Genomic DNA, 23,810 nt, shown 5'->3' on the forward strand with positions numbered 1-23,810 from the left:
TAGTGGTAAAGACCAAATTGTAATGCGTCCTCAGGTTCATCCGTTCAGGTGCTCCAACAATTGGCGTAGCTGGTCGTTGGAAATCTCCATTGTAATGAAATCCTGTACGCTTTTGTTGGACAGGCGCGTGTAAACTGCCGGTTCGGTCCCTCCGCACTCCTTTACGATGAACGACACGATCCCTATTTGACGCTGCTGGTACACCAAAGGACCTCCACCATCGCCGACACAAATGGACCTCCCTACATTACCGGCACAGAACATGCTACAAAGATAAGGAGAGGTTTGAATTAACTTTAGACCAACAAAAAAACAACAACATCATTATCATTCATTCAAACCTTGCTGTGGGCGTAACCGAATTCCGAATCCGCTTATTGCACTGTGTCTGGGTCAGAATTTTCACTTTCGTCGCCCTTAGATGCGGTACCGAGTTTCCATCCGTTTCCACTGCACCCCAGCCAGAAACAATTCCCTGGTCACCGCCGGGAATGGTTGTACTATTGGTTATTTGTATGATTGCTATGTTTGGGTGCTGCAGGAATGTTCCAGTGATCCGGAGCACGCACACATCGTTGTTTAGATTATCATGATCATATTGAGGATGAATGCTAAACCAGTTGACGGTAAACAACATACCACCGTCCCCGTGGAATGTACTTCCTCCGCGAATGGAGAGCTTTTGGGAGCAGCACATGTTAAATTACTTTTTCGTATTCACCGTTACACGCACTCGTGGTGCGGAAATAAAAACAACTTACTTTCGCCACGTCGGCACCGAAGCAGCAATGACCGGCAGTTAATGCTAAACGGTTGGACACGACCGAGGCTCCACAGACATGGTACCCATCATTTTGCACTGATAGCTGATACGGAAAGTCTCGGATTTCTACATTCCGTCCACCAACGATACGTCCAGTGGCGCGTGGTTCATAACTCTCGATCGCCAACGCTTCTTCGCTTAAAACGATCGTTACAACAATTGACAATAGCCATGGCACCATCTTACATCACGACTCGTTCGAATCACACAATAAAAGACTCCGTTTTTACACATGTACTGATTTATATTAGGTAGAGACATACGTACAAGCACCCATCACATTTGGGCCAGCTGTGCAAAGTGTTTGTTTCGTTCGCACGGCGATCCTTCTCAAGGTTAGCAAATAGAGCACACGTATAAGTGTGTGCCGTACCTAGAGATGTGCCAAAAGAATCAGAACCGTGAACTTCTTGCGGTTGTTTGAAAAGAATGAACGATCTAGGTTCGTTAAAAAAGAACGAACGGTTCTTTTTTAAAAGCTTTTAGGGGTGTCCAACCGAAGTTGGGTCCTACTTTTATTTTTCCTTCCAACTGCTGGGAGTTAGGTCCCAGACAACTTTGCTTCCCTACTACACGATTACTAGCAGAAGAACTTCCTCGTCGGAAAGCGGAGCGTTTACAAGCAGAAGGACTTTCTCGTCGAAGAGTTGAACGATAACTAGTAGAAGGACTTTCTCGTCGGAGAGCGGAGCGATAACTGATTTTTGGTGCCGGTTTTATACCAATTTCCGTCCGTATGTTTTGGTATGTGTTCTTTTTGTTTTCCTTGGCATATTCGTTTCGATTCCCTGTCCTATTGTCCTAGCTTTACCGGTTGTCTAGTTTGGGTTTACCTAGGAACAAAGAACTCATTGTATTCGTCTTGTCCAGGTAAAACTTCCCAACTAGCAATTTGGTTAGTACCCTCTTTTTTGCCTAGGTGGCGCTTTTTTGTGTCTTGGCTTATTACGACGCTCTGGTCGCCACAAGTTCCTTGTTCATAGGTAAACCCAAACTAGACAACCGGTAAAGCTAGGACAATAGGACAGAGATTCGAAACGATTATTTCGCGGAAAACAGGACACACATACCGATATCTTCGACATACGAGGTGAAAGATGGTACACAATTTGGTATAACAACGGCACCATGTCCGTACCAAGAACAGTTCGCTCCGATCTCCGACAAGGAAGTTCTCCCACGTGCTAATAAGTAGCCAGTAATCGTGTAGTAGGGAAGTAAAAAGTTGTCTGGGACCCAACTCCCAGCAGTAGGAAGGTTAAATAAATAAGTAGGTTCTAACTCCGGTTGGAAACCCTTTTTCTTTTGGATTGTCGGAGGAGAAAATCTTCATAGAGAACCCACATCCAGGTCAGTGCACTGCCCGATTCGCCGAAGCGCCTACGGACTAACAACTCCTCTCCTCGCCTCAGAACCTATGGCGGATGGTCCGTTAAGACATTTACGTCAGCAATAGGCCTTCTGGGTACATTTGCCCTTACAAGAAGCTAACAAAACTCCCACGGCGACGCGCGATGAGCATTGGTTAGATGTCAGGCGTTCGAGGTGATTACGACATCAGCAAGGACAGCTACGCATGACAACTGTCAGTGCATCAGTCCACTCCCCTCGCGTTTGGTAAGGTAAGATCCACGTATAGACTAGAGGTTGAAGGTTGTTAAGCCTCCCCGCCTCAAAAGTCACCCTTCAACATACTTACCACACGAGTCTTTAGCTGCAGTGGCGGGATTGCCCACATGGCGTTCTCCTACAGCGGCGCATACCACGGAGCCTGTGAACCGAAGACTGCCCACAAGGGACTGAAAACGGCCTTAGCGTTCAATTAACATAGACACCGATTTGTACACTTGCCACACAGTACACTAGCCAACTACCACTGCTAACTTTTAGACGTTGCCCATCCGAGGTGTCACAAACGTCAGCGTTTAACTGTCGGAGGTGTATTTGTGACCACGTCCTTTGTGTTCCAATTATTGCGTGATGCTAACTGTAAAGACTTTAGGCGGTCTATAACTGTATATAGATCCGGAGGATCGGGCCAGCTCCACCGTGTCGCAGGACTCGTCTCCAGACAGTGTTTAGGCCATTCGTCTCACCGGTGTTAGCTTGAGTCATCGATACCGATGACAGCGTTCAAAGGTTTCACAACATTATTTTTCACACGTTCGCCTCATGGAAATCAAGGTCATTGCTGTATATGCGAGACTCCGGATAACTAGTCCATAAAGAGTACTCACTGGCTCGAATGCTGGAGATACGGCGCATTGGCACACAGACGGGCCGCGCTTATCCCCAATGTTGCGTCGGCCTCTAGTGACTGAGGAGGTGGTGCTTAGTCACGTTCACGTTAGCGTTCGAAACAACAAGACACAAGACATCCATCTTCCTGCTCCCGGCTGGAGCCATGATATGATCTACTTAAAGGAACCATTCGATGAACCTTTATTTTCGGCCCCCAACTAATATGTCCATCTTCCGATAAGTTCTTTCAAACAATACCAGAGCATTTGAGACGAACATACCTCATTTTGGGACACTACGGATTTTAGGCTTGGCCAGTACGTGACATTGGTGAGATCTCTTCCCAGCTCCTATACATCTCGCGGCCCCGCGTTTGAAGTGTGTAACCATACGTGTGTGTGTGTGTGCCATATGAACACTGCTGGACCGGAGAATAATTGTATCAACTAAAATAAAAAAAAAAACGATACCGAAAAATATGGTCCTGCTTGCTATTAAACTAAGCGTTTTTTTTTATTTCGTTAAAACTGCTTGGCCGTATCGAGTCAAGTCCTTAACCAATGAATTAACCAATTCTTAAATAATGAGTTTGTAGAGTAAATAAAAAGGTAAATTCTACGCTATTCTGTTTAGATTTTTAGGGTTTACTTTAAACGTTTTATTTCTGTTGGGACCACCCTGTGCTGGGATAAAATTCAAGACGTCAAGCACTCCCTTTTGACATTCGGCGTCAAAAGCAGAGTTGCTAAACTCTCCCTCTCTCTCTCTCTGCTCCCGACCGGCGTGAAGAACGGACGTGTCAATGTCCCGTAATTGTTCGCTCTTTTTTAGTGTGTAATTATTGTTAATGTATTGTTCATTTTAGCAAATAAAAACCACCTCATATTAACAACACAAACATTTCTACCTTACTTTTTTTGCCTCAGCGGCAACACGCGGTGCGAAGTGGTATGGACAATAGTAGCGGCGAGCTCCTATTGTTTGTTGTCCTATTGTTTTTATAGAGATTTTGAGCTGGACAGCTTCATTAGCCCTAGAAGAAGCAGAGAGAGAGAGAGCCTGGTTGATCACGCCAACGCTTTTATACGCACAGTGCAACGTGCACCCCCTTGCTGTACTATTTTAAGTATTCATGCTGTCACTGTTTCCTAACTCCCAAAGGATCTTATTTCCCTGCTATGCGTGTTTTGCGCCAGGTGGCGTCCTGGTCGCTACAGATTCATTAACAAGTGGTATCAAATACAAAAAATCCCAAACATACGCAAAAAAATATTATATATAATAACATTCTTAAATATTAGCACGAAAATGAACGAAAGAAAAGCGATTCACGATTCGTTCTTTTTTGAAAAAGAGCTGTGTCGTTCGAGTTCATCAAAAAGAACCGTTTTGCCCATCTCTATGCGGACCACGTTTTAGCGTTGCACGCGTACAGTTTATTTCGACAACATAGGTATTACAGTGTTGATTCTGCGTGCGCACATCGTCACGCAGTAAAGCCTAAAACCAAACTAAGATCGATTCTTGAAATGCATTTGACTATTATGATGCTGCACATCCCGTTATCCAGCTAATACTTGGCCGTGAGGTTGCGATAGGATACAGACACCTGAGAGTAAATAAATAAATACGCCAACGAGGCTTCGTCCGCTGCTGTCTACCTTAAAATGGGTCGATTCGCTTTGCAAACGTGTTATAAAGCCGAAAATAAACATAAAACGGGGCGTTCCAGAACGTACGCGTTGCGCGTGCAGCGTATCGCAGGGAGCTCTCTATAGCTTAACGCAAGACACAAAACACAAATAATCCGTACATTTAGCTTAACATGAAGTGTTCGATAACAGAGTTCGAGCGGTCGTGTGACGACGTGTATGACATGATTTTACTTTCGTTTGGGTTTGAATATTAGCTGCGGTTCGGAGCGGAGCGAATCCGTGAGATAGAGCGTTTTGGTCACCTGCTGAAAGTAGCGCTTTTCGTTCGGCGAATTTATTGTGTAAACAATAGGCCGAACGCCGACGTTCTTCCACAGTGTTGAGATTTGTCTGTGAAGATAGAACGAACCAGATAGTGAGCAGATTGGGGTTTTCCGATTGTGTGGTCGGAAACACTTACGCATTAAACTCAGCCTTATGGATAAAGACAAGACTAACACCGATCACGGGTGCTTCTAAACTTCAAGCGATTGCAGTATCAGCGGTGTGTATCCATCATCATTCGCTGTTCCCCAACCGGACACGACAGCAGCCGAAGGAATCGGGTAGATCGTGTTGGTGTTACCCAGACTAACCGGACGTATCGGATCGATGAGGAAACTTTCCGTCACATGTATCACGGCCGCATCGTAGTCCAGTATCTCCCGGTCAAACTTTGGATGCAGAAAATATTGATCCGCCGGGAATATGTAACCACCGGCCAATCGATGTGGAGTCCCACCGCGGAACGTAATCTGAGGATTCGAACGCAAAAAAATACACACTCACTTCGATGCTAACCACAACGTTGCTCCACAGCCCTTACAGCGGATGCGAACAGTGCCTCGTCCAGGCAGTGTGCCGCACTCAATGCCCATCGTTCGGCAATCACTGAGGCACCACAAACGTGCGTTCCCTCAAGCCGCAACGATAGCTGATAGGGAAAGCTTTCAATCGCAACACTGTCGCCTCCATAGATGAACGGATTCGGTACGTTGAGCTGCTGAGCCGGTCGCTCATACTCCACCGTTTGATTCCTGGGCCACAGGTTATACTTTCGCAGCAAGCGGAACAGCGCGGGCTGCCGGGAATAGTAGTACTTGTGGTGATCTGCAAGCGATCGTAACGACCGAAAAACGAACAGTCAGCAGTTTGCCGATTCTCCGGATAGTTTCGATTTACCGATGGTCATACACAGCACACCGCCTATCAGTACGGCCAGCAGTAATAGCTGGCGCATTTTCGGCCACGACTCGCACTCTCTAGCCTGCAGTATCTGTTCGTACACCTTCAAACTCAAATCTTACGATCCACTCCGATCATTCACGACCTAATGTAAGCGCTCGTGGAACTTGATGGGACTTATATCAAAGAACTGACCAAAATTGGGCGTTTATCTCTCATGCGTTACGGTAAACAGAAGATATAGGGGTCCTGGTCTGGGTTATCTTGTGGATGCTGAGGACAGGCCCGCCACAGCTGTCCCGAGATAACTCTTCCTCGCTTCCTCCATGGTTCACATCCGCTCCTTATCAACCTAGCACCTCTTTCTGTAGCTGAGGTCTTTCAGTCTCTAGCCAGATTCTGCCTACCAACCCCTAACGCATCTGTGCGGCAAACAAACTCGTTCCACAACGTCACAACGAAGCGTTGGCATAAATTTGCGCTTATCATCGTCGTCATAAAATGCAAAACGAAGGTGAAAGAAAACCAGTTGCTCTTGTTTGGGCAACCGTCTACCGAGCCTCTTTTCGAATGTGTAACGTGATATGGCGTTTGTACAAAACATCAATGAAACTACAACGGTACACCCCATCTGGTTGCCAGTTTAGTGGTAAAGACCAAATTGTAATGCGTCCTCAGGTTCATCCGTTCAGGTGCTCCAACAATTGGCGTAGCTGGTCGTTGGAAATCTCCATTGTAATGAAATCCTGTACGCTTTTGTTGGACAGGCGCGTGTAAACTGCCGGTTCGGTCCCTCCGCACTCCTTTACGATGAACGACACGATCCCTATTTGACGCTGCTGGTACACCAAAGGACCTCCACCATCGCCGACACAAATGGACCTCCCTACATTACCGGCACAAAACATGCTACAAAGATAAGGAGAGGTTTGAATTAATTTTAGACCAACAAAAAAACAACAACATCATTATCATTCATTCAAACCTTGCTGTGGGCGTAACCGAATTCCGAATCCGCTTATTGCACTGTGTCTGGGTCAGAATTTTCACTTTCGTCGCCCTTAGATGCGGTACCGAGTTTCCATCCGTTTCCACTGCACCCCAGCCAGAAACAATTCCCTGGTCACCGCCGGGAATGGTTGTACTATTGGTTATTTGTATGATTGCTATGTTTGGGTGCTGCAGGAATGTTCCAGTGATCCGGAGCACGCACACATCGTTGTTTAGATTATCATGATCATATTGAGGATGAATGCTAAACCAGTTGACGGTAAACAACATACCACCGTCCCCGTGGAATGTACTTCCTCCGCGAATGGAGAGCTTTTGGGAGCAGCACATGTTAAATTACTTTTTCGTATTCACCGTTACACGCACTCGTGGTGCGGAAATAAAAACAACTTACTTTCGCCACGTCGGCACCGAAGCAGCAATGACCGGCAGTTAATGCTAAACGGTTGGACACGACCGAGGCTCCACAGACATGGTACCCATCATTTTGCACTGATAGCTGATACGGAAAGTCTCGGATTTCTACATTCCGTCCACCAACGATACGTCCAGTGGCGCGTGGTTCATAACTCTCGATCGCCAACGCTTCTTCGCTTAAAACGATCGTTACAACAATTGACAATAGCCATGGCACCATCTTACATCACGACTCGTTCGAATCACACAATAAAAGACTCCGTTTTTACACATGTACTGATTTATATTAGGTAGAGACATACGTACAAGCACCCATCACATTTGGGCCAGCTGTGCAAAGTGTTTGTTTCGTTCGCACGGCGATCCTTCTCAAGGTTAGCAAATAGAGCACACGTATAAGTGTGTGCCGTACCTAGAGATGTGCCAAAAGAATCAGAACCGTGAACTTCTTGCGGTTGTTTGAAAAGAACGAACGATCTAGGTTCGTTAAAAAAGAACGAACGGTTCTTTTTTAAAAGCTCAAAAACTTATGACTGTGGCGACCAGAGCGTGCTGGTTAGCCAAGACACGAAAAAGCGCCACCTAGGAAGAATAGGGAGTACTAAAACAAAATGATAGTTGGGAAGTTTTGCCAGGACAAGACGAAAACAATGAGTTCCTTGTTCATAGGTAAACCCAAACTAGATAACCGGTAAAGCTAGGACGATAGGACAGAGATTCGAAACGATTATTTCGCGGAAAACAGGACACACATACCGACATCTTCGACATACGAGGTGAAAGATGGTACACAATTTGGTATAACAACGGCACCATGTCCGTACCAAGAACAGTTCGCTCCGATCTCCGACAAGGAAGTTCTCCCACGTGCTAATAAGTAGCCAGTAATCGTGTAGTAGGGAAGTAAAAAGTTGTCTGGGACCCAACTCCCAGCAGTAGGAAGGTTAAATAAATAAGTAGTAGTAATCCTCTCCTCGCCTCAGAACCTATGGCGGATGGTCCGTTAAGACATTTACGTCAGCAATAGGCCTTCTGGGTACATTTGCCCTTACAAGAAGCTAACAAAACTCCCACGGCGACGCGCGATGAGCATTGGTTAGATGTCAGGCGTTCGAGGTGATTACGACATCAGCAAGGACAGCTACGCATGACAACTGTCAGTGCATCAGTCCACTCCCCTCGCGTTTGGTAAGGTAAGATCCACGTATAGACTAGAGGTTGAAGGTTGTTAAGCCTCCCCGCCTCAAAAGTCACCCTTCAACATACTTACCACACGAGTCTTTAGCTGCAGTGGCGGGATTGCCCACATGGCGTTCTCCTACAGCGGCGCATACCACGGAGCCTGTGAACCGAAGACTGCCCACAAGGGACTGAAAACGGCCTTAGCGTTCAATTAACATAGACACCGATTTGTACACTTGCCACACAGTACACTAGCCAACTACCACTGCTAACTTTTAGACGTTGCCAATCGAGGTGTGACAAACGTCAGCGTTTGACTGTCGGAGGTGTATTTGTGACCACGTCCTTTGTGTTCCAATTATTGCGTGATGCTAACTGTAAAGACTTTAGGCGGTCTATAACTGTATATAGACCCGGAGGATCGGGCCAGCTCCACCGTGTCGCAGGACTCGTCTCCAGACAGTGTTTAGGCCATTCGTCTCACCGGTGTTAGCTTGAGTCATCGATACCGATAACAGCGTTCAAAGCTTTTACAATATTATTTTTCACACGTTCGCCTCATGGAAATCAAGGTCATTGCTGTATATGCGAGACTCCGGATACCTAGTCCATAAAGAGTACTCACTGGCTCGAATGCTGGAGATACAGCGCTTTGGCACACAGATGGGCCGCGCTTATCCCCAATGTTGCGTCTACCTCTAGTGACTGAGGAGGTGGTGCTTAGTCACGTTCACGTTAGCGTTCGAAACAACAAGACACAAGAAATCCATCTTCCTGCTCCTGGATGGCCATGGCTGGAACCATGATATGGTCTACTTAAAGGAACCATTCGATGAACCTTTATTTTCGGCCCCCAACTAATATGTCCATCTTCCGATAAGTTCTTTCGAACAATACCGGAGCATTTGAGACGAACATACCTCATTTTGGGACACTACGGATTTTAGGCTCGGCCAGTACGTGACATTGGAGAAATCTCTTCCCAGCTCCTATACATCTCGCGGCCCCGCGTTTGAAGTGTGTAACCATACGTGTGTGTGTGTGTGTGCCATATGAACACTGCTGGACCGGAGAATAATTGTATCAACTAAAATAAAAAAAAAGAATCGATACCGAAAAATATGGTCCTGCTTGCTATTAAACTAAGCGTTTTTTTTTATTTCGTTAAAACTGCTTGGCCGTATCGAGTCAAGTCCTTAACCAATGAATTAACCAATTCTTAAATAATGAGTTTGTAGAGTAAATAAAAAGGTAAATTCTACGCTATTCTGTTTAGATTTTTAGGGTTTACTTTAAACGTTTTATTTCTGTTGGGACCACCCTGTGCTGGGATAAAATTCAAGACGTCAAGCACTCCCTTTTGACATTCGGCGTCAAAAGCAGAGTTGCTAAACTCTCTCTCTCTCTCTCTCTCTCTCTCTCTCTCTCTCTCTTTCTCTTTCTCTCTCTCTCTCTCTCTCTCTCTGCTCCCGACCGGCGTGAAGAACGGACGTGTCAATGTCCCGTAATTGTTCGCTCTTTTTTAGTGTGTAATTATTGTTAATGTATTGTTCATTTTAGCAAATAAAAACCACCTCATATTAACAACACAAACATTTCTACCTTACTTTTTTGCCTCAGCGGCAACACGCGGTGCGAAGTGGTATGGACAATAGTAGCGGCGAGCTCCTATTGTTTGTTGTCCTATTGTTTTTATAGAGATTTTGAGCTGGACAGCTTCATTAGCCCTAGAAGAAGCAGAGAGAGAGAGCCTGGTTGATCACGTCAACGCTTTTATACGCACAGTGCAACGTGCACCCCCTAGCTGTACTATTTTAAGTATTCATGCTGTCACTGTTTCCTAACTCCCAAAGGATCTTATTTCCCTGCTATGCGTGTTTTGCGCCAAGTGGCGTCCTGGTCGCTACAGATTCATTAACAAGTGGTATCAAATACAAAAAATCCCAAACATACGCAATAAAATATTATATATAATAACATTCTTAAATATTAGCACGAAAATGAACGAAAGAAACGCGATTCACGATTCGTTCTTTTTTGAAAAAGAGCTGTGTCGTTCGAGTTCATCAAAAAGAACCGTTTTGCCCATCTCTAGCCGTACCACGTTTTAGCGTTGCACGCGTACAGTTTATTTCGACAACATAGGTATTACAGTGTTGATTCTGCGTGCGCACATCGTCACGCAGTAAAGCCTAAAACCAAACTAAGATCGATTCTTGAAATGCATTTGACTATTATGATGCTGCACATCCCGTTATCCAGCTAATACTTGGCCGTGAGGTTGCGATAGGATACAGACACCTGAGAGTAAATAAATAAATACGCCAACGAGGCTTCGTCCGCTGCTGTCTACCTTAAAATGGGTCGATTCGCTTTGCAAACGTGTTATAAAGCCGCAAATAAACATAAAACGGGGCGTTCCAGAACGTACGCGTTGCGCGTGCAGCGTATCGCAGGGAGCTCTCTATAGCTTAACGCAAGACACAAAACACAAATAATCCGTACATTTAGCTTAACATGAAGTGTTCGATAACAGAGTTCGAGCGGTCGTGTGACGACGTGTATGACATGATTTTACTTTCGTTTGGGTTTGAATATTAGCTGCGGTTCGGAGCGGAGCGAATCCGTGAGATAGAGCGTTTTGGTCACCTGCTGAAAGTAGCGCTTTTCGTTCGGCGAATTTATTGTGTAAACAATAGGCCGAACGCCGACGTTCTTCCACAGTGTTGAGATTTGTCTGTGAAGATAGAACGAACCAGATAGTGAGCAGATTGGGGTTTTCCGATTGTGTGGTCGGAAACACTTACGCATTAAACTCAGCCTTATGGATAAAGACAAGACTAACACCGATCACGGGTGCTTCTAAACTTCAAGCGATTGCAGTATCAGCGGTGTGTATCCATCATCATTCGCTGTTCCCCAACCGGACACGACAGCAGCCGAAGGAATCGGGTAGATCGTGTTGGTGTTACCCAGACTAACCGGACGTATCGGATCGTTGAGGAAACTTTCCGTCACATGTATCACGGCCGCATCGTAGTCCAGTATCTCCCGGTCAAACTTTGGATGCAGAAAATATTGATCCGCCGGACAATATTCCGGCCGTGACAATAGACCGGATCCGCAGACAGTGTGCCGCACTCAATGCCCATCGTTCGGCAATCACTGAGGCACCACAAACGTGCGTTCACTCAAGCCGCAACGATAGCTGATAGGGAAAGCTTTCAATCGCAACACTGTCGCCTCCATAGATGAACGGATTCGGTACGTTGAGCTGCTGAGCCGGTCGCTCATACTCCACCGTTTGATTCCTGGGCCACAGGTTATACTTTCGCAGCAAGCGGAACAGCGCGGGCTGCCGGGAATAGTAGTACTTGTGGTGATCTGCAAGCGATCGTAACGACCGAAAAACGAACAGTCAGCAGTTTGCCGATTCTCCGGATAGTTTCGATTTACCGATGGTCATACACAGCACACCGCCTATCAGTACGGCCAGCAGTAATAGCTGGCGAATTTTCGGCCACGACTCGCACTCTCTAGCCTACAGTATCTGTTCGTACACCTTCAAACTCAAATCTTACGATCCACTCCGATCATTCACGACCTAATGTAAGCGCTCGTGGAACTTGATGGGACTTATATCAAAGAACTGACCAAAATTGGGCGTTTATCTCTCATGCGTTACGGTAAACAGAAGATATAGGGGTCCTGGTCTGGGTTATCTTGTGGATGCTGAGGACAGGCCCGCCACAGCTGTCCCGGGATAACTCTTCCTCGCTTCCTCCATGGTTCACATCCGCTCCTTATCAACCTAGCACCTCTTTCTGTAGCTGAGGTCTTTCAATCTCTAGCCAGATTCTGCCTACCAACCCCTAACGCATCTGTGCGGCAAACAAACTCGTTCCACAACGTCACAACGAAGCGTTGGCATAAATTTGCGCTTATCATCGTCGTCATAAAATGCAAAACGAAGGTGAAAGAAAACCAGTTGCTCTTGTTTGGGCAACCGTCTACCGAGCCTCTTTTCTAATGTGATATGGCGTTTGTACAAAACATCAATGAAACTACAACGGTACACCCCATCTGGTTGCCAGTTTGGTGGTAAAGACCAAATTGTAATGCGTCCTCAGGTTCATCCGCTCACCAACAATTGGCGTAGCTGGTCGTTAGCAATCTGCTGTCTAATGAAATCCCGTACGCTTTTGTTGGACAGGCGCGTGTAAACTGCCGGTTCGGTCCCTCCGCACTCGTTTACGATGAACGACACGATCCCTATTTGACGCTGCTCGTACACCAAAGGACCTCCACTATCGCCGACACAAATGGACCTTCCCACATTACCGGCACAGAACATGCTACAAAGATAAGGAGAGGTTTGAATTAATTTTAGACCAACAAAAAAACAACAACATTATTATCATTCATTCGAACCTTGCTGTGGGAGTAACCGAATTCTGAATCTGCTTATTGCACTGTGTCGGGGTCAGAATTTTCACTTTCGTCGCCTGTAGATGCGGTACCGAGTTTCCGTTCGTTTCCACTGCACCCCAGCCAGAAACGGTTCCCTGGCCACCGCCGGGAATCGTTGCACTATTGGTTATTTGTATGATTGCTATGTTTGGGTGCTGCAGGAATGTTCCAATGATACGGAGCACGCACACATCGTTGTTTAGATTATCATCATCATATTGAGGATGAAGGAAAATCCGGTTGACGGTAAACAATATACCACCGTCCTCGTGGAATGTACTTCCTCCGCGTATGGAGAGCTTTTGGGAGCAGCATATGTTAAATTACTTTTTCGTATTCAGCGTTACACGCACTCGTGGTGCGGAAACAAAACAACTTACATTCGCCACGTCGGCTCCGATGCAACAATGTCCGGCAGTTAATGCTAAACGGTTGGCCACGACCGAGCCTCCACAGACATGGTACCCATCATTTTGCACTGATAGCTGATACGGAAAGTCTCGGATTTCTACATCCCGTCCACCAACGATACGTCCGGTGGCGCGTGGTTCATAACTCTCGATCGCCAACGCTTCTTCGCTTAAAACGATCGTTACAACAATTGACAATAGCCATGGCACCATCTTACATCACGACTCGTTCGAATCACACATTAAAAGACTCCGTTTTTACACATGTACTGATTTATATTAGGTAGAGACATACGCACAAGCACCCATCACATCCGGGCCAGCTGTGCAAAGTGTTCTAAATGTTTCTTTCGTTCGCACGGCGATCCTTCTCAAGGTTAGCAAATAGAGCACACGTATAAGTGTGTGCCGTACCACGTTTTAGCGTTGCACGCGTACAGTTTATTTCGACAACATAGGTATTACAGTGTTGATTCTGCGTGCGCACATCGTCACGCAGTAAAGCCTAAAACCAAACTAAGATCGATTCTTGAAATGCATTTGACTATTATGATGCTGCACATCCCGTTATCCAGCTAATACTTGGCCGTGAGGTTGCGATAGGATACAGACACCTGAGAGTAAATAAATAAATACGCCAACGAGGCTTCGTCCGCTGCTGTCTACCTTAAAATGGGTCGATTCGCTTTGCAAACGTGTTATAAAGCCGCAAATAAACATAAAACGGGGCGTTCCAGAACGTACGCGTTGCGCGTGCAGCGTATCGCAGGGAGCTCTCTATAGCTTAACGCAAGACACAAAACACAAATAATCCGTACATTTAGCTTAACATGAAGTGTTCGATAACAGAGTTCGAGCGGTCGTGTGACGACGTGTATGACTATGATTTTACTTTCGTTTGGGTTTAAATATTAGCTGCGGTTCGGAGCGGAGCGAATCCGTGAGATAGAGCGTTTTGGTCACCTGCTGAAAGTAGCGCTTTTCGTTCGGCGAATTTATTGTGTAAACAATAGGCCGAACGCCGACGTTCTTCCACAGTGTTGAGATTTGTCTGTGAAGATAGAACGAACCAGATAGTGAGCAGATTGGGGTTTTCCGATTGTGTGGTCGGGAACACTTACGCATTAAACTCATCCTTATGGATAAAGACTAGACTAACACCGATCACGGGTGCTATAATGTTTCGATAGATGGCACCGACAACGGATAGCAGTATCGCAGAGGTATTCAGATAGCGTGGCAGTATGGTAAAGCACGACCTTTCCATCCACAAACCACACACCAGATCCGGGCAGTGCTGGCGAAGCTAGAAGAGTAGGAAACTTATCATCCAGGTGTTCCTTCGAGTCTCATCTTTCCTAGACCTACCTGATAGATTGCCGACGGTGAAGAGCAACAGAAAACGATTCGTTTCGTAAAGATGGAACACTTTGTAGCCGTTTCGCGTACAATCTCCAACAGCGAGGAGTTGATTTGGGAGGCCAACAAAAATACGGTCACCTCTGAGGATTCCAACAGTTTCAACAGCTTCTCGAACGCTAGCACCTTCTCCGGCTGGAACAGTTGGCTGTGGGAGAACAATGATTGAATAAAAAAGAGTTACACCCGCCTTAACGCCACCTGCGTGAATGCTCCATCTTCATACCCCAGTGGATGGTGTTCGCTAATGTTAAAATTGTCGAAAAAACTATAGTTCAGCTTCTGCATCGGTTCAGTTACGTTCGCTTTCTCGAGTGTCGATCTGTGGAGTATGATCGCTTTCCCATCGCTGGTAATGCCAAGATCGAGCAGTATCTTTTGACACCTTTGCGCCAGACACTGATTGATGGCCGCGAGTGAATTTTCCGGCGCATCGAATGCCCCACCCCGATTGACGATTGGCCAGTACAGTGCCTCATTGCCATCTCGTTCCTTTTCGTTCTTGGACAACATAGACAGCACCACATCGTCGGTAGGAGATTTAAGCTTCACAAACTTCGACCCAATGCAGACCAAGAAGAGAAGCAACATCAGCCAAGGTATACCGACGGAGGCAAAGTTGCAGCAAAGCCATAGGGTATTCACGACAAACGTACAGCACGCCGCAAGGAACCAAAACAATTGATAAAGCATTTTACACACTTTAAAGATTGTCGCAAAATACATGGGATGAATGTCGGGATCGTTTGCACCTAATATTACAGATCCTTCTCTGCAGAATCAATCGTATCGTCGTTCTCGGTTCGCAATAAAATTGCCCGCTTTCTCACTACATTTTCGTCTTTCGTAACATTTTGTTTCGTGCGAACTGGGTGTGCCTCTTTATTCACAGACGGTTTTATTCTTATTCGAATGCACTAGGCAATTTGCTAATTTTACTGCAGCTATCGAAAATCAAAAGGCAAAAGCAAATGTTTACTCTTGTTTTCTTTTTTTTTCTTTTACTTTTTTGTTTGTGCAGAAATCAAAACAGGCCCTGTCGTGGGCAGCCTTTTTGACAATCGGCAGTACCCTACACCGATAACTTCTTCCTTCGATTATTTGTCGATTTTCATTGCAAACTATTGATTTCCATGCGTTGTCAAGTCCACTCGATATTTCTTCTTTTCAGTTTAATCGATTTTTCATTAGTAACCATTGCAAATGCTACATAATCGTCCAACCAAATTGTTAATTTCGAACAAGGCTGCGAATTTGTGCTCCGACAATTCGAATAGCGGCATTCGACAATTTTCCGACAGCTTTTTTTTCTTTGTTGCTCGACGCCCGCTCTCCATAGCAAAGGTTAGCTCACCAGCAAGCGGTGCACATTTCATTTGGTGAAAATAAAAGCTCTTCCATTCGCTTCTTTTGTACTATCTTTCCGCAACAGACAAAATATTTATCCACTGGTACCTCTGGGCGGAAAATTATGTCTACAAATTGTGAATTCGCAACAAAATATCGAACTCTACTGTCAAACGCGAGTACGCTATGGCAGCCACCGGACAACCTCGCACCGACCCGCAGCTGGTCCGCATCTGGCTTGACATTTGACAAAATTTGACAAATTTCCAGAAAAAGTCGATTCCTAGCGTTTCTCCGAGTTTTTTTTTGCAGAATATTCAATGTAAGCAGTGAAACGTGCGATTGAAAAATAGACGCAAAATTAGCATGACTCTCGGTGCAAGTGATTCTGCGTGTTGAAAGCACTCGGCATTTCCCCCAAAACGAGCCCCAAACTGCGCATTTTCGATCGGCCTGAACGGGTCTCGCTTGCTTCACTTTTGGTCCCCGGGAGCCACAGCTTCCGTCGAAAGAAATGTCTTCAGAGTTCGATAAGTTTAACGAGTGCTTAAAGGCATCCTTCTGGAAGAACGTGAAAAACAACCGTGCCGAGCGGAAAGCCAACGGCACGGCATTGAAAGTTGAACCAAAGCCAGAGGTAAAAAATGAATCCGAACCAGCGATGCAAACGGTGGTACAGCAGCCCCAGCCACAGCTGCAGTCGATGCGACCCACGCCCGTACCCGCACCCGTACCCGTTGTTTACAGCACAAAGTGTGAATCGACGGTAAATGCATCACTGCAGGAGCTGCTGGAAAAAGATCCGAAATGTGAAGAATATGATGACTATATTCCTCCGCGGGCGCCAAAAACGCCTCCCATGGAGGACTACGATGACATGGTACCGCGACCGCAAACGCCCATGGAGATTCCCAACATGGATGATGTTGTGGAAATTTCCGACTCTCCGGAACGCTCTGGACGAAGGGCGCTGGAGAAGCTAAGCTCGAAAGAAACCAAATCGGACGAACTGCTGCAGGAAAAGCTATGGCAATACTTCGGTCATCGTGATTTTAAAAGCCAGTTGCAAAAAGAAGCCATCGAAACCATCATCGCAAGTACGTACCAAACACACACTGCCACAGGCAATGGACGCCACATCCTAATTCGTTATGCTATCACTCTTATCTATTTCTTTCCCATCGCAGGAACACGAGATGTGTACGTTTCCATGCCTACCGGAGCCGGAAAGTCGCTCTGCTTCCAACTACCCGGTGTAATGCAGGATAACAAGGTAACGATAGTATTTTCCCCACTGCTAGCGTTGATCAAGGATCAGCTAGACACATTAGCTCGAATTAAGATACCGGCCGACTCGATCAACTCAAAAATGGGTGCTCGCGACCGCGAACGGGTAATCAATGACCTGAAGAGCGTGAAGACGGATATACGTTTTCTGTATATCACACCCGAGCAAGCGAATACTGCCACATTCAAGGACATTATGCAGCATCTGGTCAAGTTCCGGAAGGTCGCATACGTTGTGGTTGACGAAGCACACTGCGTCAGTGAGTGGGGACACGATTTCCGACCCGACTACTTGAAGTTGGGCAATCTACGGGCGGAATATCCTTCCGTGCCGTGGATTGCACTGACGGCAACCGCTTCGAAGAGTGTAGTGGAGGACATTTTCCATAATCTGCGCCTGAAGGAACCGGTGGCCAAGTTCAAAACGCCCTGCTTCCGGCACAATCTCTACTATGACGTAGTATTTAAAAACTCCATCCAAGACGACTTCCTGCATTTGAAGGACTACATCGAAAGCATCCTTGGGAAACAGGACGAAGTGAAACCGGTAAGTGTACCACGCGTACCGCGTGTAATTGGGAAGCTTTGCCAATCAAACGGTAATTGATTTCGTTACAGAGCAAGCGTGCCTGCGGTATCATATACTGCCGAACGCGTGAAAACACGGAACGTGTAGCGACAAATTTGACGAAGCTCGGTTTACGCACGGTTCCATATCACGCGGGGCTGAAACAATCCGAACGTGACCAGGTGCAGGAGGACTGGATGGAGGGGAAGTACGTCGCGATTGCGGCTACCATCAGCTTCGGTATGGGCGTTGATAAAGGTTCGGTTCGGTTCGTTATACACTGGGACAATCCCCAGAATGTGGCCGCGTACTATCAGGAATCGGGTCGGGCGGGTCGCGATGGCAAAAAGTCTTTCTGCCGCATTTATCACTGCCGCGATGAGTGTAAGTCGATCGAGTTTCTGTTGCGGCAAGATTTGCAGAAATGCAAAGACACGCCGAAGGAGGACAGTGCCAAGCAGGCTGTGAAAAACTTCGAGAAAATGGTCGAATTTTGTGAAAGTGCACGGTGCCGACACCGGCTGTTTACGGACTACTTCGGTGATGATCCGCCCGACTGTCGGAACATGTGCGACGTGTGCACCAACCCGAAGAAGGTGCAGAAAGCGATCGACTACTTCCAGCAGCTGGCCTACACGGGAAAGCTGAAAACGATGACGGCCTATGATGATGATCCGTCCGATCTGTACGGTGGTGGTCGCAAGGGTTACGAAAACGACTACTACGATGGGTGCAGCAGTGGCTACAGTGATGGACGCGAAAAGCGCAAACAAAGTGAATCGGCACTGCTGATCCAGAAACAGTTTCTGATTCGTAAAGCGGCCGCCGCGAAAGACATGAGCATGCAGCGATCGGCCACTATCGGGCGGGTAAAGTTTGCCATGCAAACGCCGGTCAAGGTGAGCGGCCTAACGATTGCCACGCGCGAAACGTACGTGACATCGCTGGCCGAACTGATGAAGAAAAATGTGGAGATCTGCAAAGGGGTCGACGAACCGGATTACAGTCTAGCGTACAAGGACTTTGAAGATATTGCGGTTGAGATGGAGTACGAGGCGTTCACTAAAAACACCGTCAAAAGTTTGTACCACCGAGCGATTGTTAAGCAGGTAAGTCCGCTATTTAAACACTGTATCAAATAGAGATGAAATTGTTCTGTCCGTCTTTAGTTCTTTAGTTATACTCCCTGTACACGTACAAATTGTATTATTCCCCTCCTATGATTCGCTCTGGTTCTGGTGGAAGGAGAGCGCTAGATTACATTATTGAAATTGAGTTACACACATTTTCACACGACTACCTTTTGTTTTTTTACATACGTCCTAGGACATATGGCCTCTTAGTGCAATCAAAGATACTTATTTACCATCATTCCTCCTATCAGTTCGGAAGCTTTCAATCAATTTGCGTTTTTTCGCCTCTTTGTGGATCAATTCAATTGCGAACATTACAATCCATTTCAATCTGCGACTATCAACGAGGACAAATATTCCCAATGCCCAAATGTAAAGCAAAATGTTGAACCAGTAGCAGCAGTAGCGGCATGAGCATTGCAGTGATCGTCTGAACAGGGAGCATCGTCCGTATTGGTCTGCAAGCTTCGAGCCCATCGCCAAGGATAGCAGACTACGCCGGCAGTGATTGTGTCAACGCCGTGCCACAGTGTCCACCCGTGTAGGTCTTATCTCAATCCAACCAACCAGCAACACTTACCGGTTTACCACACACCATCAGCTTCAACAGTGTCCGCTGATATCAGTTTCAATCGTCATCTCAACCACTCGCTTCCTTCTGTCGCTCCGTTTATCTTGGCTGTTGGCGTCCACGTAAACCCCGTACAAATGGTCAACGATCAGTTCAATCCGCCATCTTGCCGTGCACGTCGCTACTACCAATCAATTTGAAGTCAAGAATGGCGAAGCACACGTTCAGATGCATATAAATAAGGTATTGTTGCTAGAGCTCACTGAGGAACGGCCAACCAGGGCCATTTACCATCCCATAAAGCTTACCATTTGCCGGTAGACAAATGCCGAGTCGAGAAAAGAGAGAAAAGAAATACACTAAAGAATTAGTTTTGCAATCGGATGGCGTGCGTAGAAATGACTAGCTAATATGAAGTATGATGTGTACATTTGGAATGAGTCAAAATTTCACTTTCGTTTTCAACAACCTTTATTCTCTGATGCAGTGGCCTGTGTTTTGTCAATGCATCAGGGAATGCTTTACACTACCGTTAACTGTAACGTTTATGTATGTTTTCGTAGGTAACGTCACTGAAATCGGCCGTAGCAGAGAAAATCTTACATCCACGGGTGAAGGAGTACTGCCCGAAACATCGGGCCAATCTCGGCGGTGACTTCCGGACGATAGAGGCTGATCTCAAGCGTAAGTATGGTGAGAGCATCGTGGAGGAAATGCGATCGGATGGGCACGATAAGAAGCATGACGGGCATCACCATCACCACCATCATCACCATCACCGGAACGAACGTAACGGCGATCGTAAGAGAAGCACCAAGTTTACGGCGAAAACAAGCACCTCCCGTGACCGTGACGGTCTCAACCAGTCGTCGATCAGTTCCTACTTCAGTGCGAAAAACAGTGCGCCCTCCTCTTCCACGGCGCTGGCCAGCGGAAGTAATTCTGGCCTGATGACGATCGATGACGGTGACATGTGGGATGACGATCAGCTGAAGGAAGGTGGCCGATCGAACAGTGCGAAACTGGCGCCACCGGAACCGGCAACACTATCGCTGATTCGCTCACCACAGTCACCGCCCACTTCGCCGATATCACCACGTTCGCCACGCTCACCACGATCACCTCCTTCGCGGAGATCGCCACGTTCGCCTCGTTCACCCACGTCACCACGATCGCCTCGCTCCCCGTCGGTAGAGTACGTTTCGAACGACCAATACCAGGAGGTGAAGACGCGTCGACTAAGCGAGCACGGTGAACGGCACCGTCGATCGACGTCCCGCACGCGAACGGCGTCCAAAGACCGTACCTATCGTGATCGTTCCCGTTCTGGTTCGAGGGGATACTCGAGTGAGCGATCGCGTACCAAGCAAAAATCCACTTCCTACAAACGGTCGCGCGAGAGCAGTCGATCGTACTCGCGCGAACGTTCCTACTCGTACCGATCGGGTAGCTCCCGTTCGAGGGATTGGGAAGAGGACGAGATTGCGAGGCGTCGCAAGCGTAAATATGAGGAGGAGGAGTACGATCGAGAGTACGAACGTGTGCCGTCAAAGTCAAGGGTGTACGACGATGAGTACGAAGCCAACAACAAACAGCAACACCTTCATCCCACACGGAGACCACCCTCACCCGAGGAGGAGTTCAGTTATACCGCTCCCAAGAAGCGAATATCGCATTATGCTGAAACCAGTGGTTCCGCTGCCGCTGCGTACGGTAAAAGTTCGGCCTATGGATCGTCTGCTGCCAGTGGTTCGTCTTCCGGGTACAACAATTACGCTCCTCACAAAACCACTGGCGGTGGTGGTGGTGGGGCCGGTGGCAGCGGTTGTGGCTCATCCCAAATGCTGAACAACGAAGATATGTGGGATGATGATCCGGAACCATCGTCGTCTAATTCGCGATCGAAGGATCAACCTCCGTCACCGCCAGCATCACCACCACCACCGTCGTCACCGTCCTCACCGCCACCGCCATCATCACCGCCACCAATGTCACCCTCGCCGGAGCCGGAATATATGCACACGAAGTACGTACCCCCGTCACCTGCACATCGTCCACCGTCTCCCGCATCATTACCACAGCAAACATCGATACATCACGACAAACATTCGATGCGCACGTACGATCACCGATCGCCGTACGATGGAGCGCTCGATCCACGGTTGACGGGTACACCAAAAAGTCCTCCCTATTCCCAGCTAGCTGGCAGCGGAAGTGCCCTCTCGTCCGGGTCCGGGTGCGTGAAACCATCGACGTCGGTGCAGTTTACGACAGCGGCACAAATGCATCTAAATTCCCTAGCGAACAAACCATCATCATTACCAGTGAGCACGATGCAAACGGGAGGCCCAACAATGGCCGGTGCGGTCAACGTGGCAATGATGCAGTCGGGCATTGTTGGGGGTCCGAAACAGTCGTGCATGAACACAGTTACCACGAACAGTGTGGCCGGTCCTTCCAGTGGAAATTCATCCAACGCTCAACAGCTTATGGCCGGCACGTCCGGACATACACCGGGCGGCGCACCCGATTCGGCCGGCTCAACACCGTCCGGAACGCAGCTTGCCGAGATGGAGAAGAAGAAGAAGAATTTGGCCAGTTGCGTCATACACTACCTGATGCCGTACTATCGTGATCAAAAAATCGAAACAAAGGAACTGTTCAAGGGGCTGGCGCGGAAGATTTCGCACAAATTCTACGAAGCCGATGTTACTGGTAAGTGTACTACGAAAACTGTGGCACCTCAAATTATTCACCGACAGTTATCGATCCTCCCATCTATTTTCCTCGTTGCAGCGGAACGCAAAGTGAAGAAGTACATCGATGATATGATGGCCCACAAGGGTATCATTTCGAGCGAAGCGGATTTTCCCAAATAGAAACGACGCAAAGCGCGCTCGCGCGCATACAAATCGCGATCGTATCGGCGCCGTTCACGCTGCTGACGCGCAGAGTGAATGCGCGAGATGGGCGCGTCGTTGTCTATAGTGTAATTTAACGAACGTTCTGTATATACTTAGACCCGTAAGCAACAACCTCTGCTCTACCTTGCATGACTCAATGTAGATGTGCGTCGGTGGCCAACAAAGAACAGCGCATATTCCATTGTTATAACGTACTGCGCCAGGATAACAGCGGTCACGCTGCAGGCCACGATATCGCCTCGAAAACCCCCTCCCTGCGTGTGAAGACAGGGAATTGACAGAGATAAACGAATATTCGTTGCCATGGTGTGGTACATGTTCTCGTCCGATAGGCGGCCGTATTTTAAAATGGGGCGAAGATTTTTTTTTTAATTTTCCGTATCATTTAGGTGCTTGCATTAATTTTGATATATTTTGGAACATTTTTAAATATAACGGCATATGTTGCGTAACATACCGAAATACCAAATTCTCGAAAACGCAATTCTATCTCTCTTTTGCTAATTTCTATTGTACGTAAGCGACAGCAAATTGTGTGTTAATTCGTTACATTTAAGGCTTGTGATAGCTTCCTTAGAGTTTTGTTTACTGGATTTTCGTCCAATAACTCTCTGAATCCTACTGTCGCCGAACCTTTTTGCAGTTCCCCGGTTTGAACTTTGGTGAGTGTCGTGTCGAGGATACAGGAAAAGTGTTTCAAAATTACTCCATGGAGAAAATGTTAATTTTGACAATTTTACTTAACGGACAAGCAGTACAAATTAAGTAACAACGTTACTGTCAATTGAGTAATTTCTAACTATCATTGTCAAATCCACATACTGAACGGAAAGTGAAGAGAGAAAGGTCTCATTGGCCCAGCCAGGCGAAGCCGTTAATGTTGCTGAGTCAAAATTAATGCAAGGACCGTATTACATTCGGTACCGGAAGGATCCTCCGTTAACCGTTTCATATTAAGAGCATGCTATAATGGCCACACCTTTATTGCACACAGACACTAAATACTTATTACGCGCAGACGTTTCTGTAAGTTTGTGTGAATAAAGATACATCCAGATGATAATCCTCTCGCTGTTTCAGTGCTTTTGTTAGTAGTAGTAATCACTCTGCGTACCGTTCCGATACAGG

General features: G+C 46.9%; 4 protein-coding genes and 1 pseudogene across 4 annotated transcripts; 1 reads left to right on the forward strand and 4 right to left on the reverse strand.

Moving 5' to 3' along the window:
• Window positions 1-36: 36 nt before the first annotated feature.
• On the reverse strand, window positions 37-5,998 carry LOC128710117 (trypsin-4-like). The gene is made up of 6 exons (XM_053805158.1): window positions 5,941-5,998; window positions 5,585-5,868; window positions 5,241-5,513; window positions 762-1,004; window positions 342-679; window positions 37-265 (listed from the first exon to the last, which is right to left on the reverse strand). Exons 1-6 carry the CDS (start codon window positions 5,996-5,998, stop codon window positions 37-39), a joined length of 1,425 nt encoding a protein of 474 aa, XP_053661133.1.
• Window positions 5,999-11,415: 5,417 nt separating this feature from the next.
• LOC128710120 (transmembrane protease serine 9-like) lies at window positions 11,416-12,231 on the reverse strand (annotated as a pseudogene).
• A 454-nt stretch (window positions 12,232-12,685) lies between these two features.
• On the reverse strand, window positions 12,686-17,982 carry LOC128709851 (trypsin 3A1-like). The gene is made up of 4 exons (XM_053804875.1): window positions 17,974-17,982; window positions 13,404-13,646; window positions 12,985-13,322; window positions 12,686-12,908 (listed from the first exon to the last, which is right to left on the reverse strand). Exons 1-4 carry the CDS (start codon window positions 17,980-17,982, stop codon window positions 12,686-12,688), a joined length of 813 nt encoding a protein of 270 aa, XP_053660850.1.
• Window positions 14,322-15,578, reverse strand: LOC128709850 (glycerophosphodiester phosphodiesterase 1). The gene is made up of 4 exons (XM_053804874.1): window positions 15,079-15,578; window positions 14,802-15,000; window positions 14,555-14,739; window positions 14,322-14,484 (listed from the first exon to the last, which is right to left on the reverse strand). The coding sequence occupies exons 1-4, from the start codon at window positions 15,576-15,578 to the stop codon at window positions 14,322-14,324; spliced, it is 1,047 nt and encodes a 348-aa protein (XP_053660849.1).
• LOC128709849 (uncharacterized) lies at window positions 16,714-22,637 on the forward strand. The gene is made up of 5 exons (XM_053804873.1): window positions 16,714-17,296; window positions 17,387-18,033; window positions 18,105-19,163; window positions 20,322-22,473; window positions 22,555-22,637. The coding sequence occupies exons 1-5, from the start codon at window positions 16,714-16,716 to the stop codon at window positions 22,635-22,637; spliced, it is 4,524 nt and encodes a 1,507-aa protein (XP_053660848.1).
• Window positions 22,638-23,810: the final 1,173 nt, after the last annotated feature.

The sequence above is a fragment of the Anopheles marshallii genome, chromosome 2 (assembly GCF_943734725.1).
Source record: "Anopheles marshallii chromosome 2, idAnoMarsDA_429_01, whole genome shotgun sequence".
NCBI lineage: Eukaryota > Metazoa > Arthropoda > Insecta > Diptera > Culicidae > Anopheles > Anopheles marshallii.

Coding starts and splice junctions, on each gene's coding strand:
- LOC128709850 (XM_053804874.1), bottom strand. CDS start 15,578: ATGTATTTTGCGACAATCTTTAAAGTGTGTAAAATGCTTTATCAATTG. Junction 14,740..14,801: donor CACCGTCGGCAATCTATCAG/GTAGGTCTAGGA, acceptor CTACTCTTCTAG/CTTCGCCAGCACTGCCCGGA. Junction 14,485..14,554: donor CATAAGGATGAGTTTAATGC/GTAAGTGTTCCC, acceptor CTATCTTCACAG/ACAAATCTCAACACTGTGGA.
- LOC128709851 (XM_053804875.1), bottom strand. Junction 13,323..13,403: donor TCGGAGCCGACGTGGCGAAT/GTAAGTTGTTTT, acceptor TGCTCCCAAAAG/CTCTCCATACGCGGAGGAAG. Junction 12,909..12,984: donor TCGGTTACTCCCACAGCAAG/GTTCGAATGAAT, acceptor TTATCTTTGTAG/CATGTTCTGTGCCGGTAATG.
- LOC128710117 (XM_053805158.1), bottom strand. CDS start 5,998: ATGCGCCAGCTATTACTGCTGGCCGTACTGATAGGCGGTGTGCTGTGT. Junction 680..761: donor TCGGTGCCGACGTGGCGAAA/GTAAGTTGTTTT, acceptor TGCTCCCAAAAG/CTCTCCATTCGCGGAGGAAG. Junction 266..341: donor TCGGTTACGCCCACAGCAAG/GTTTGAATGAAT, acceptor TTATCTTTGTAG/CATGTTCTGTGCCGGTAATG.
- LOC128709849 (XM_053804873.1), top strand. CDS start 16,714: ATGTCTTCAGAGTTCGATAAGTTTAACGAGTGCTTAAAGGCATCCTTC. Junction 17,297..17,386: donor CATCGAAACCATCATCGCAA/GTACGTACCAAA, acceptor TTCCCATCGCAG/GAACACGAGATGTGTACGTT. Junction 19,164..20,321: donor ACCGAGCGATTGTTAAGCAG/GTAAGTCCGCTA, acceptor ATGTTTTCGTAG/GTAACGTCACTGAAATCGGC.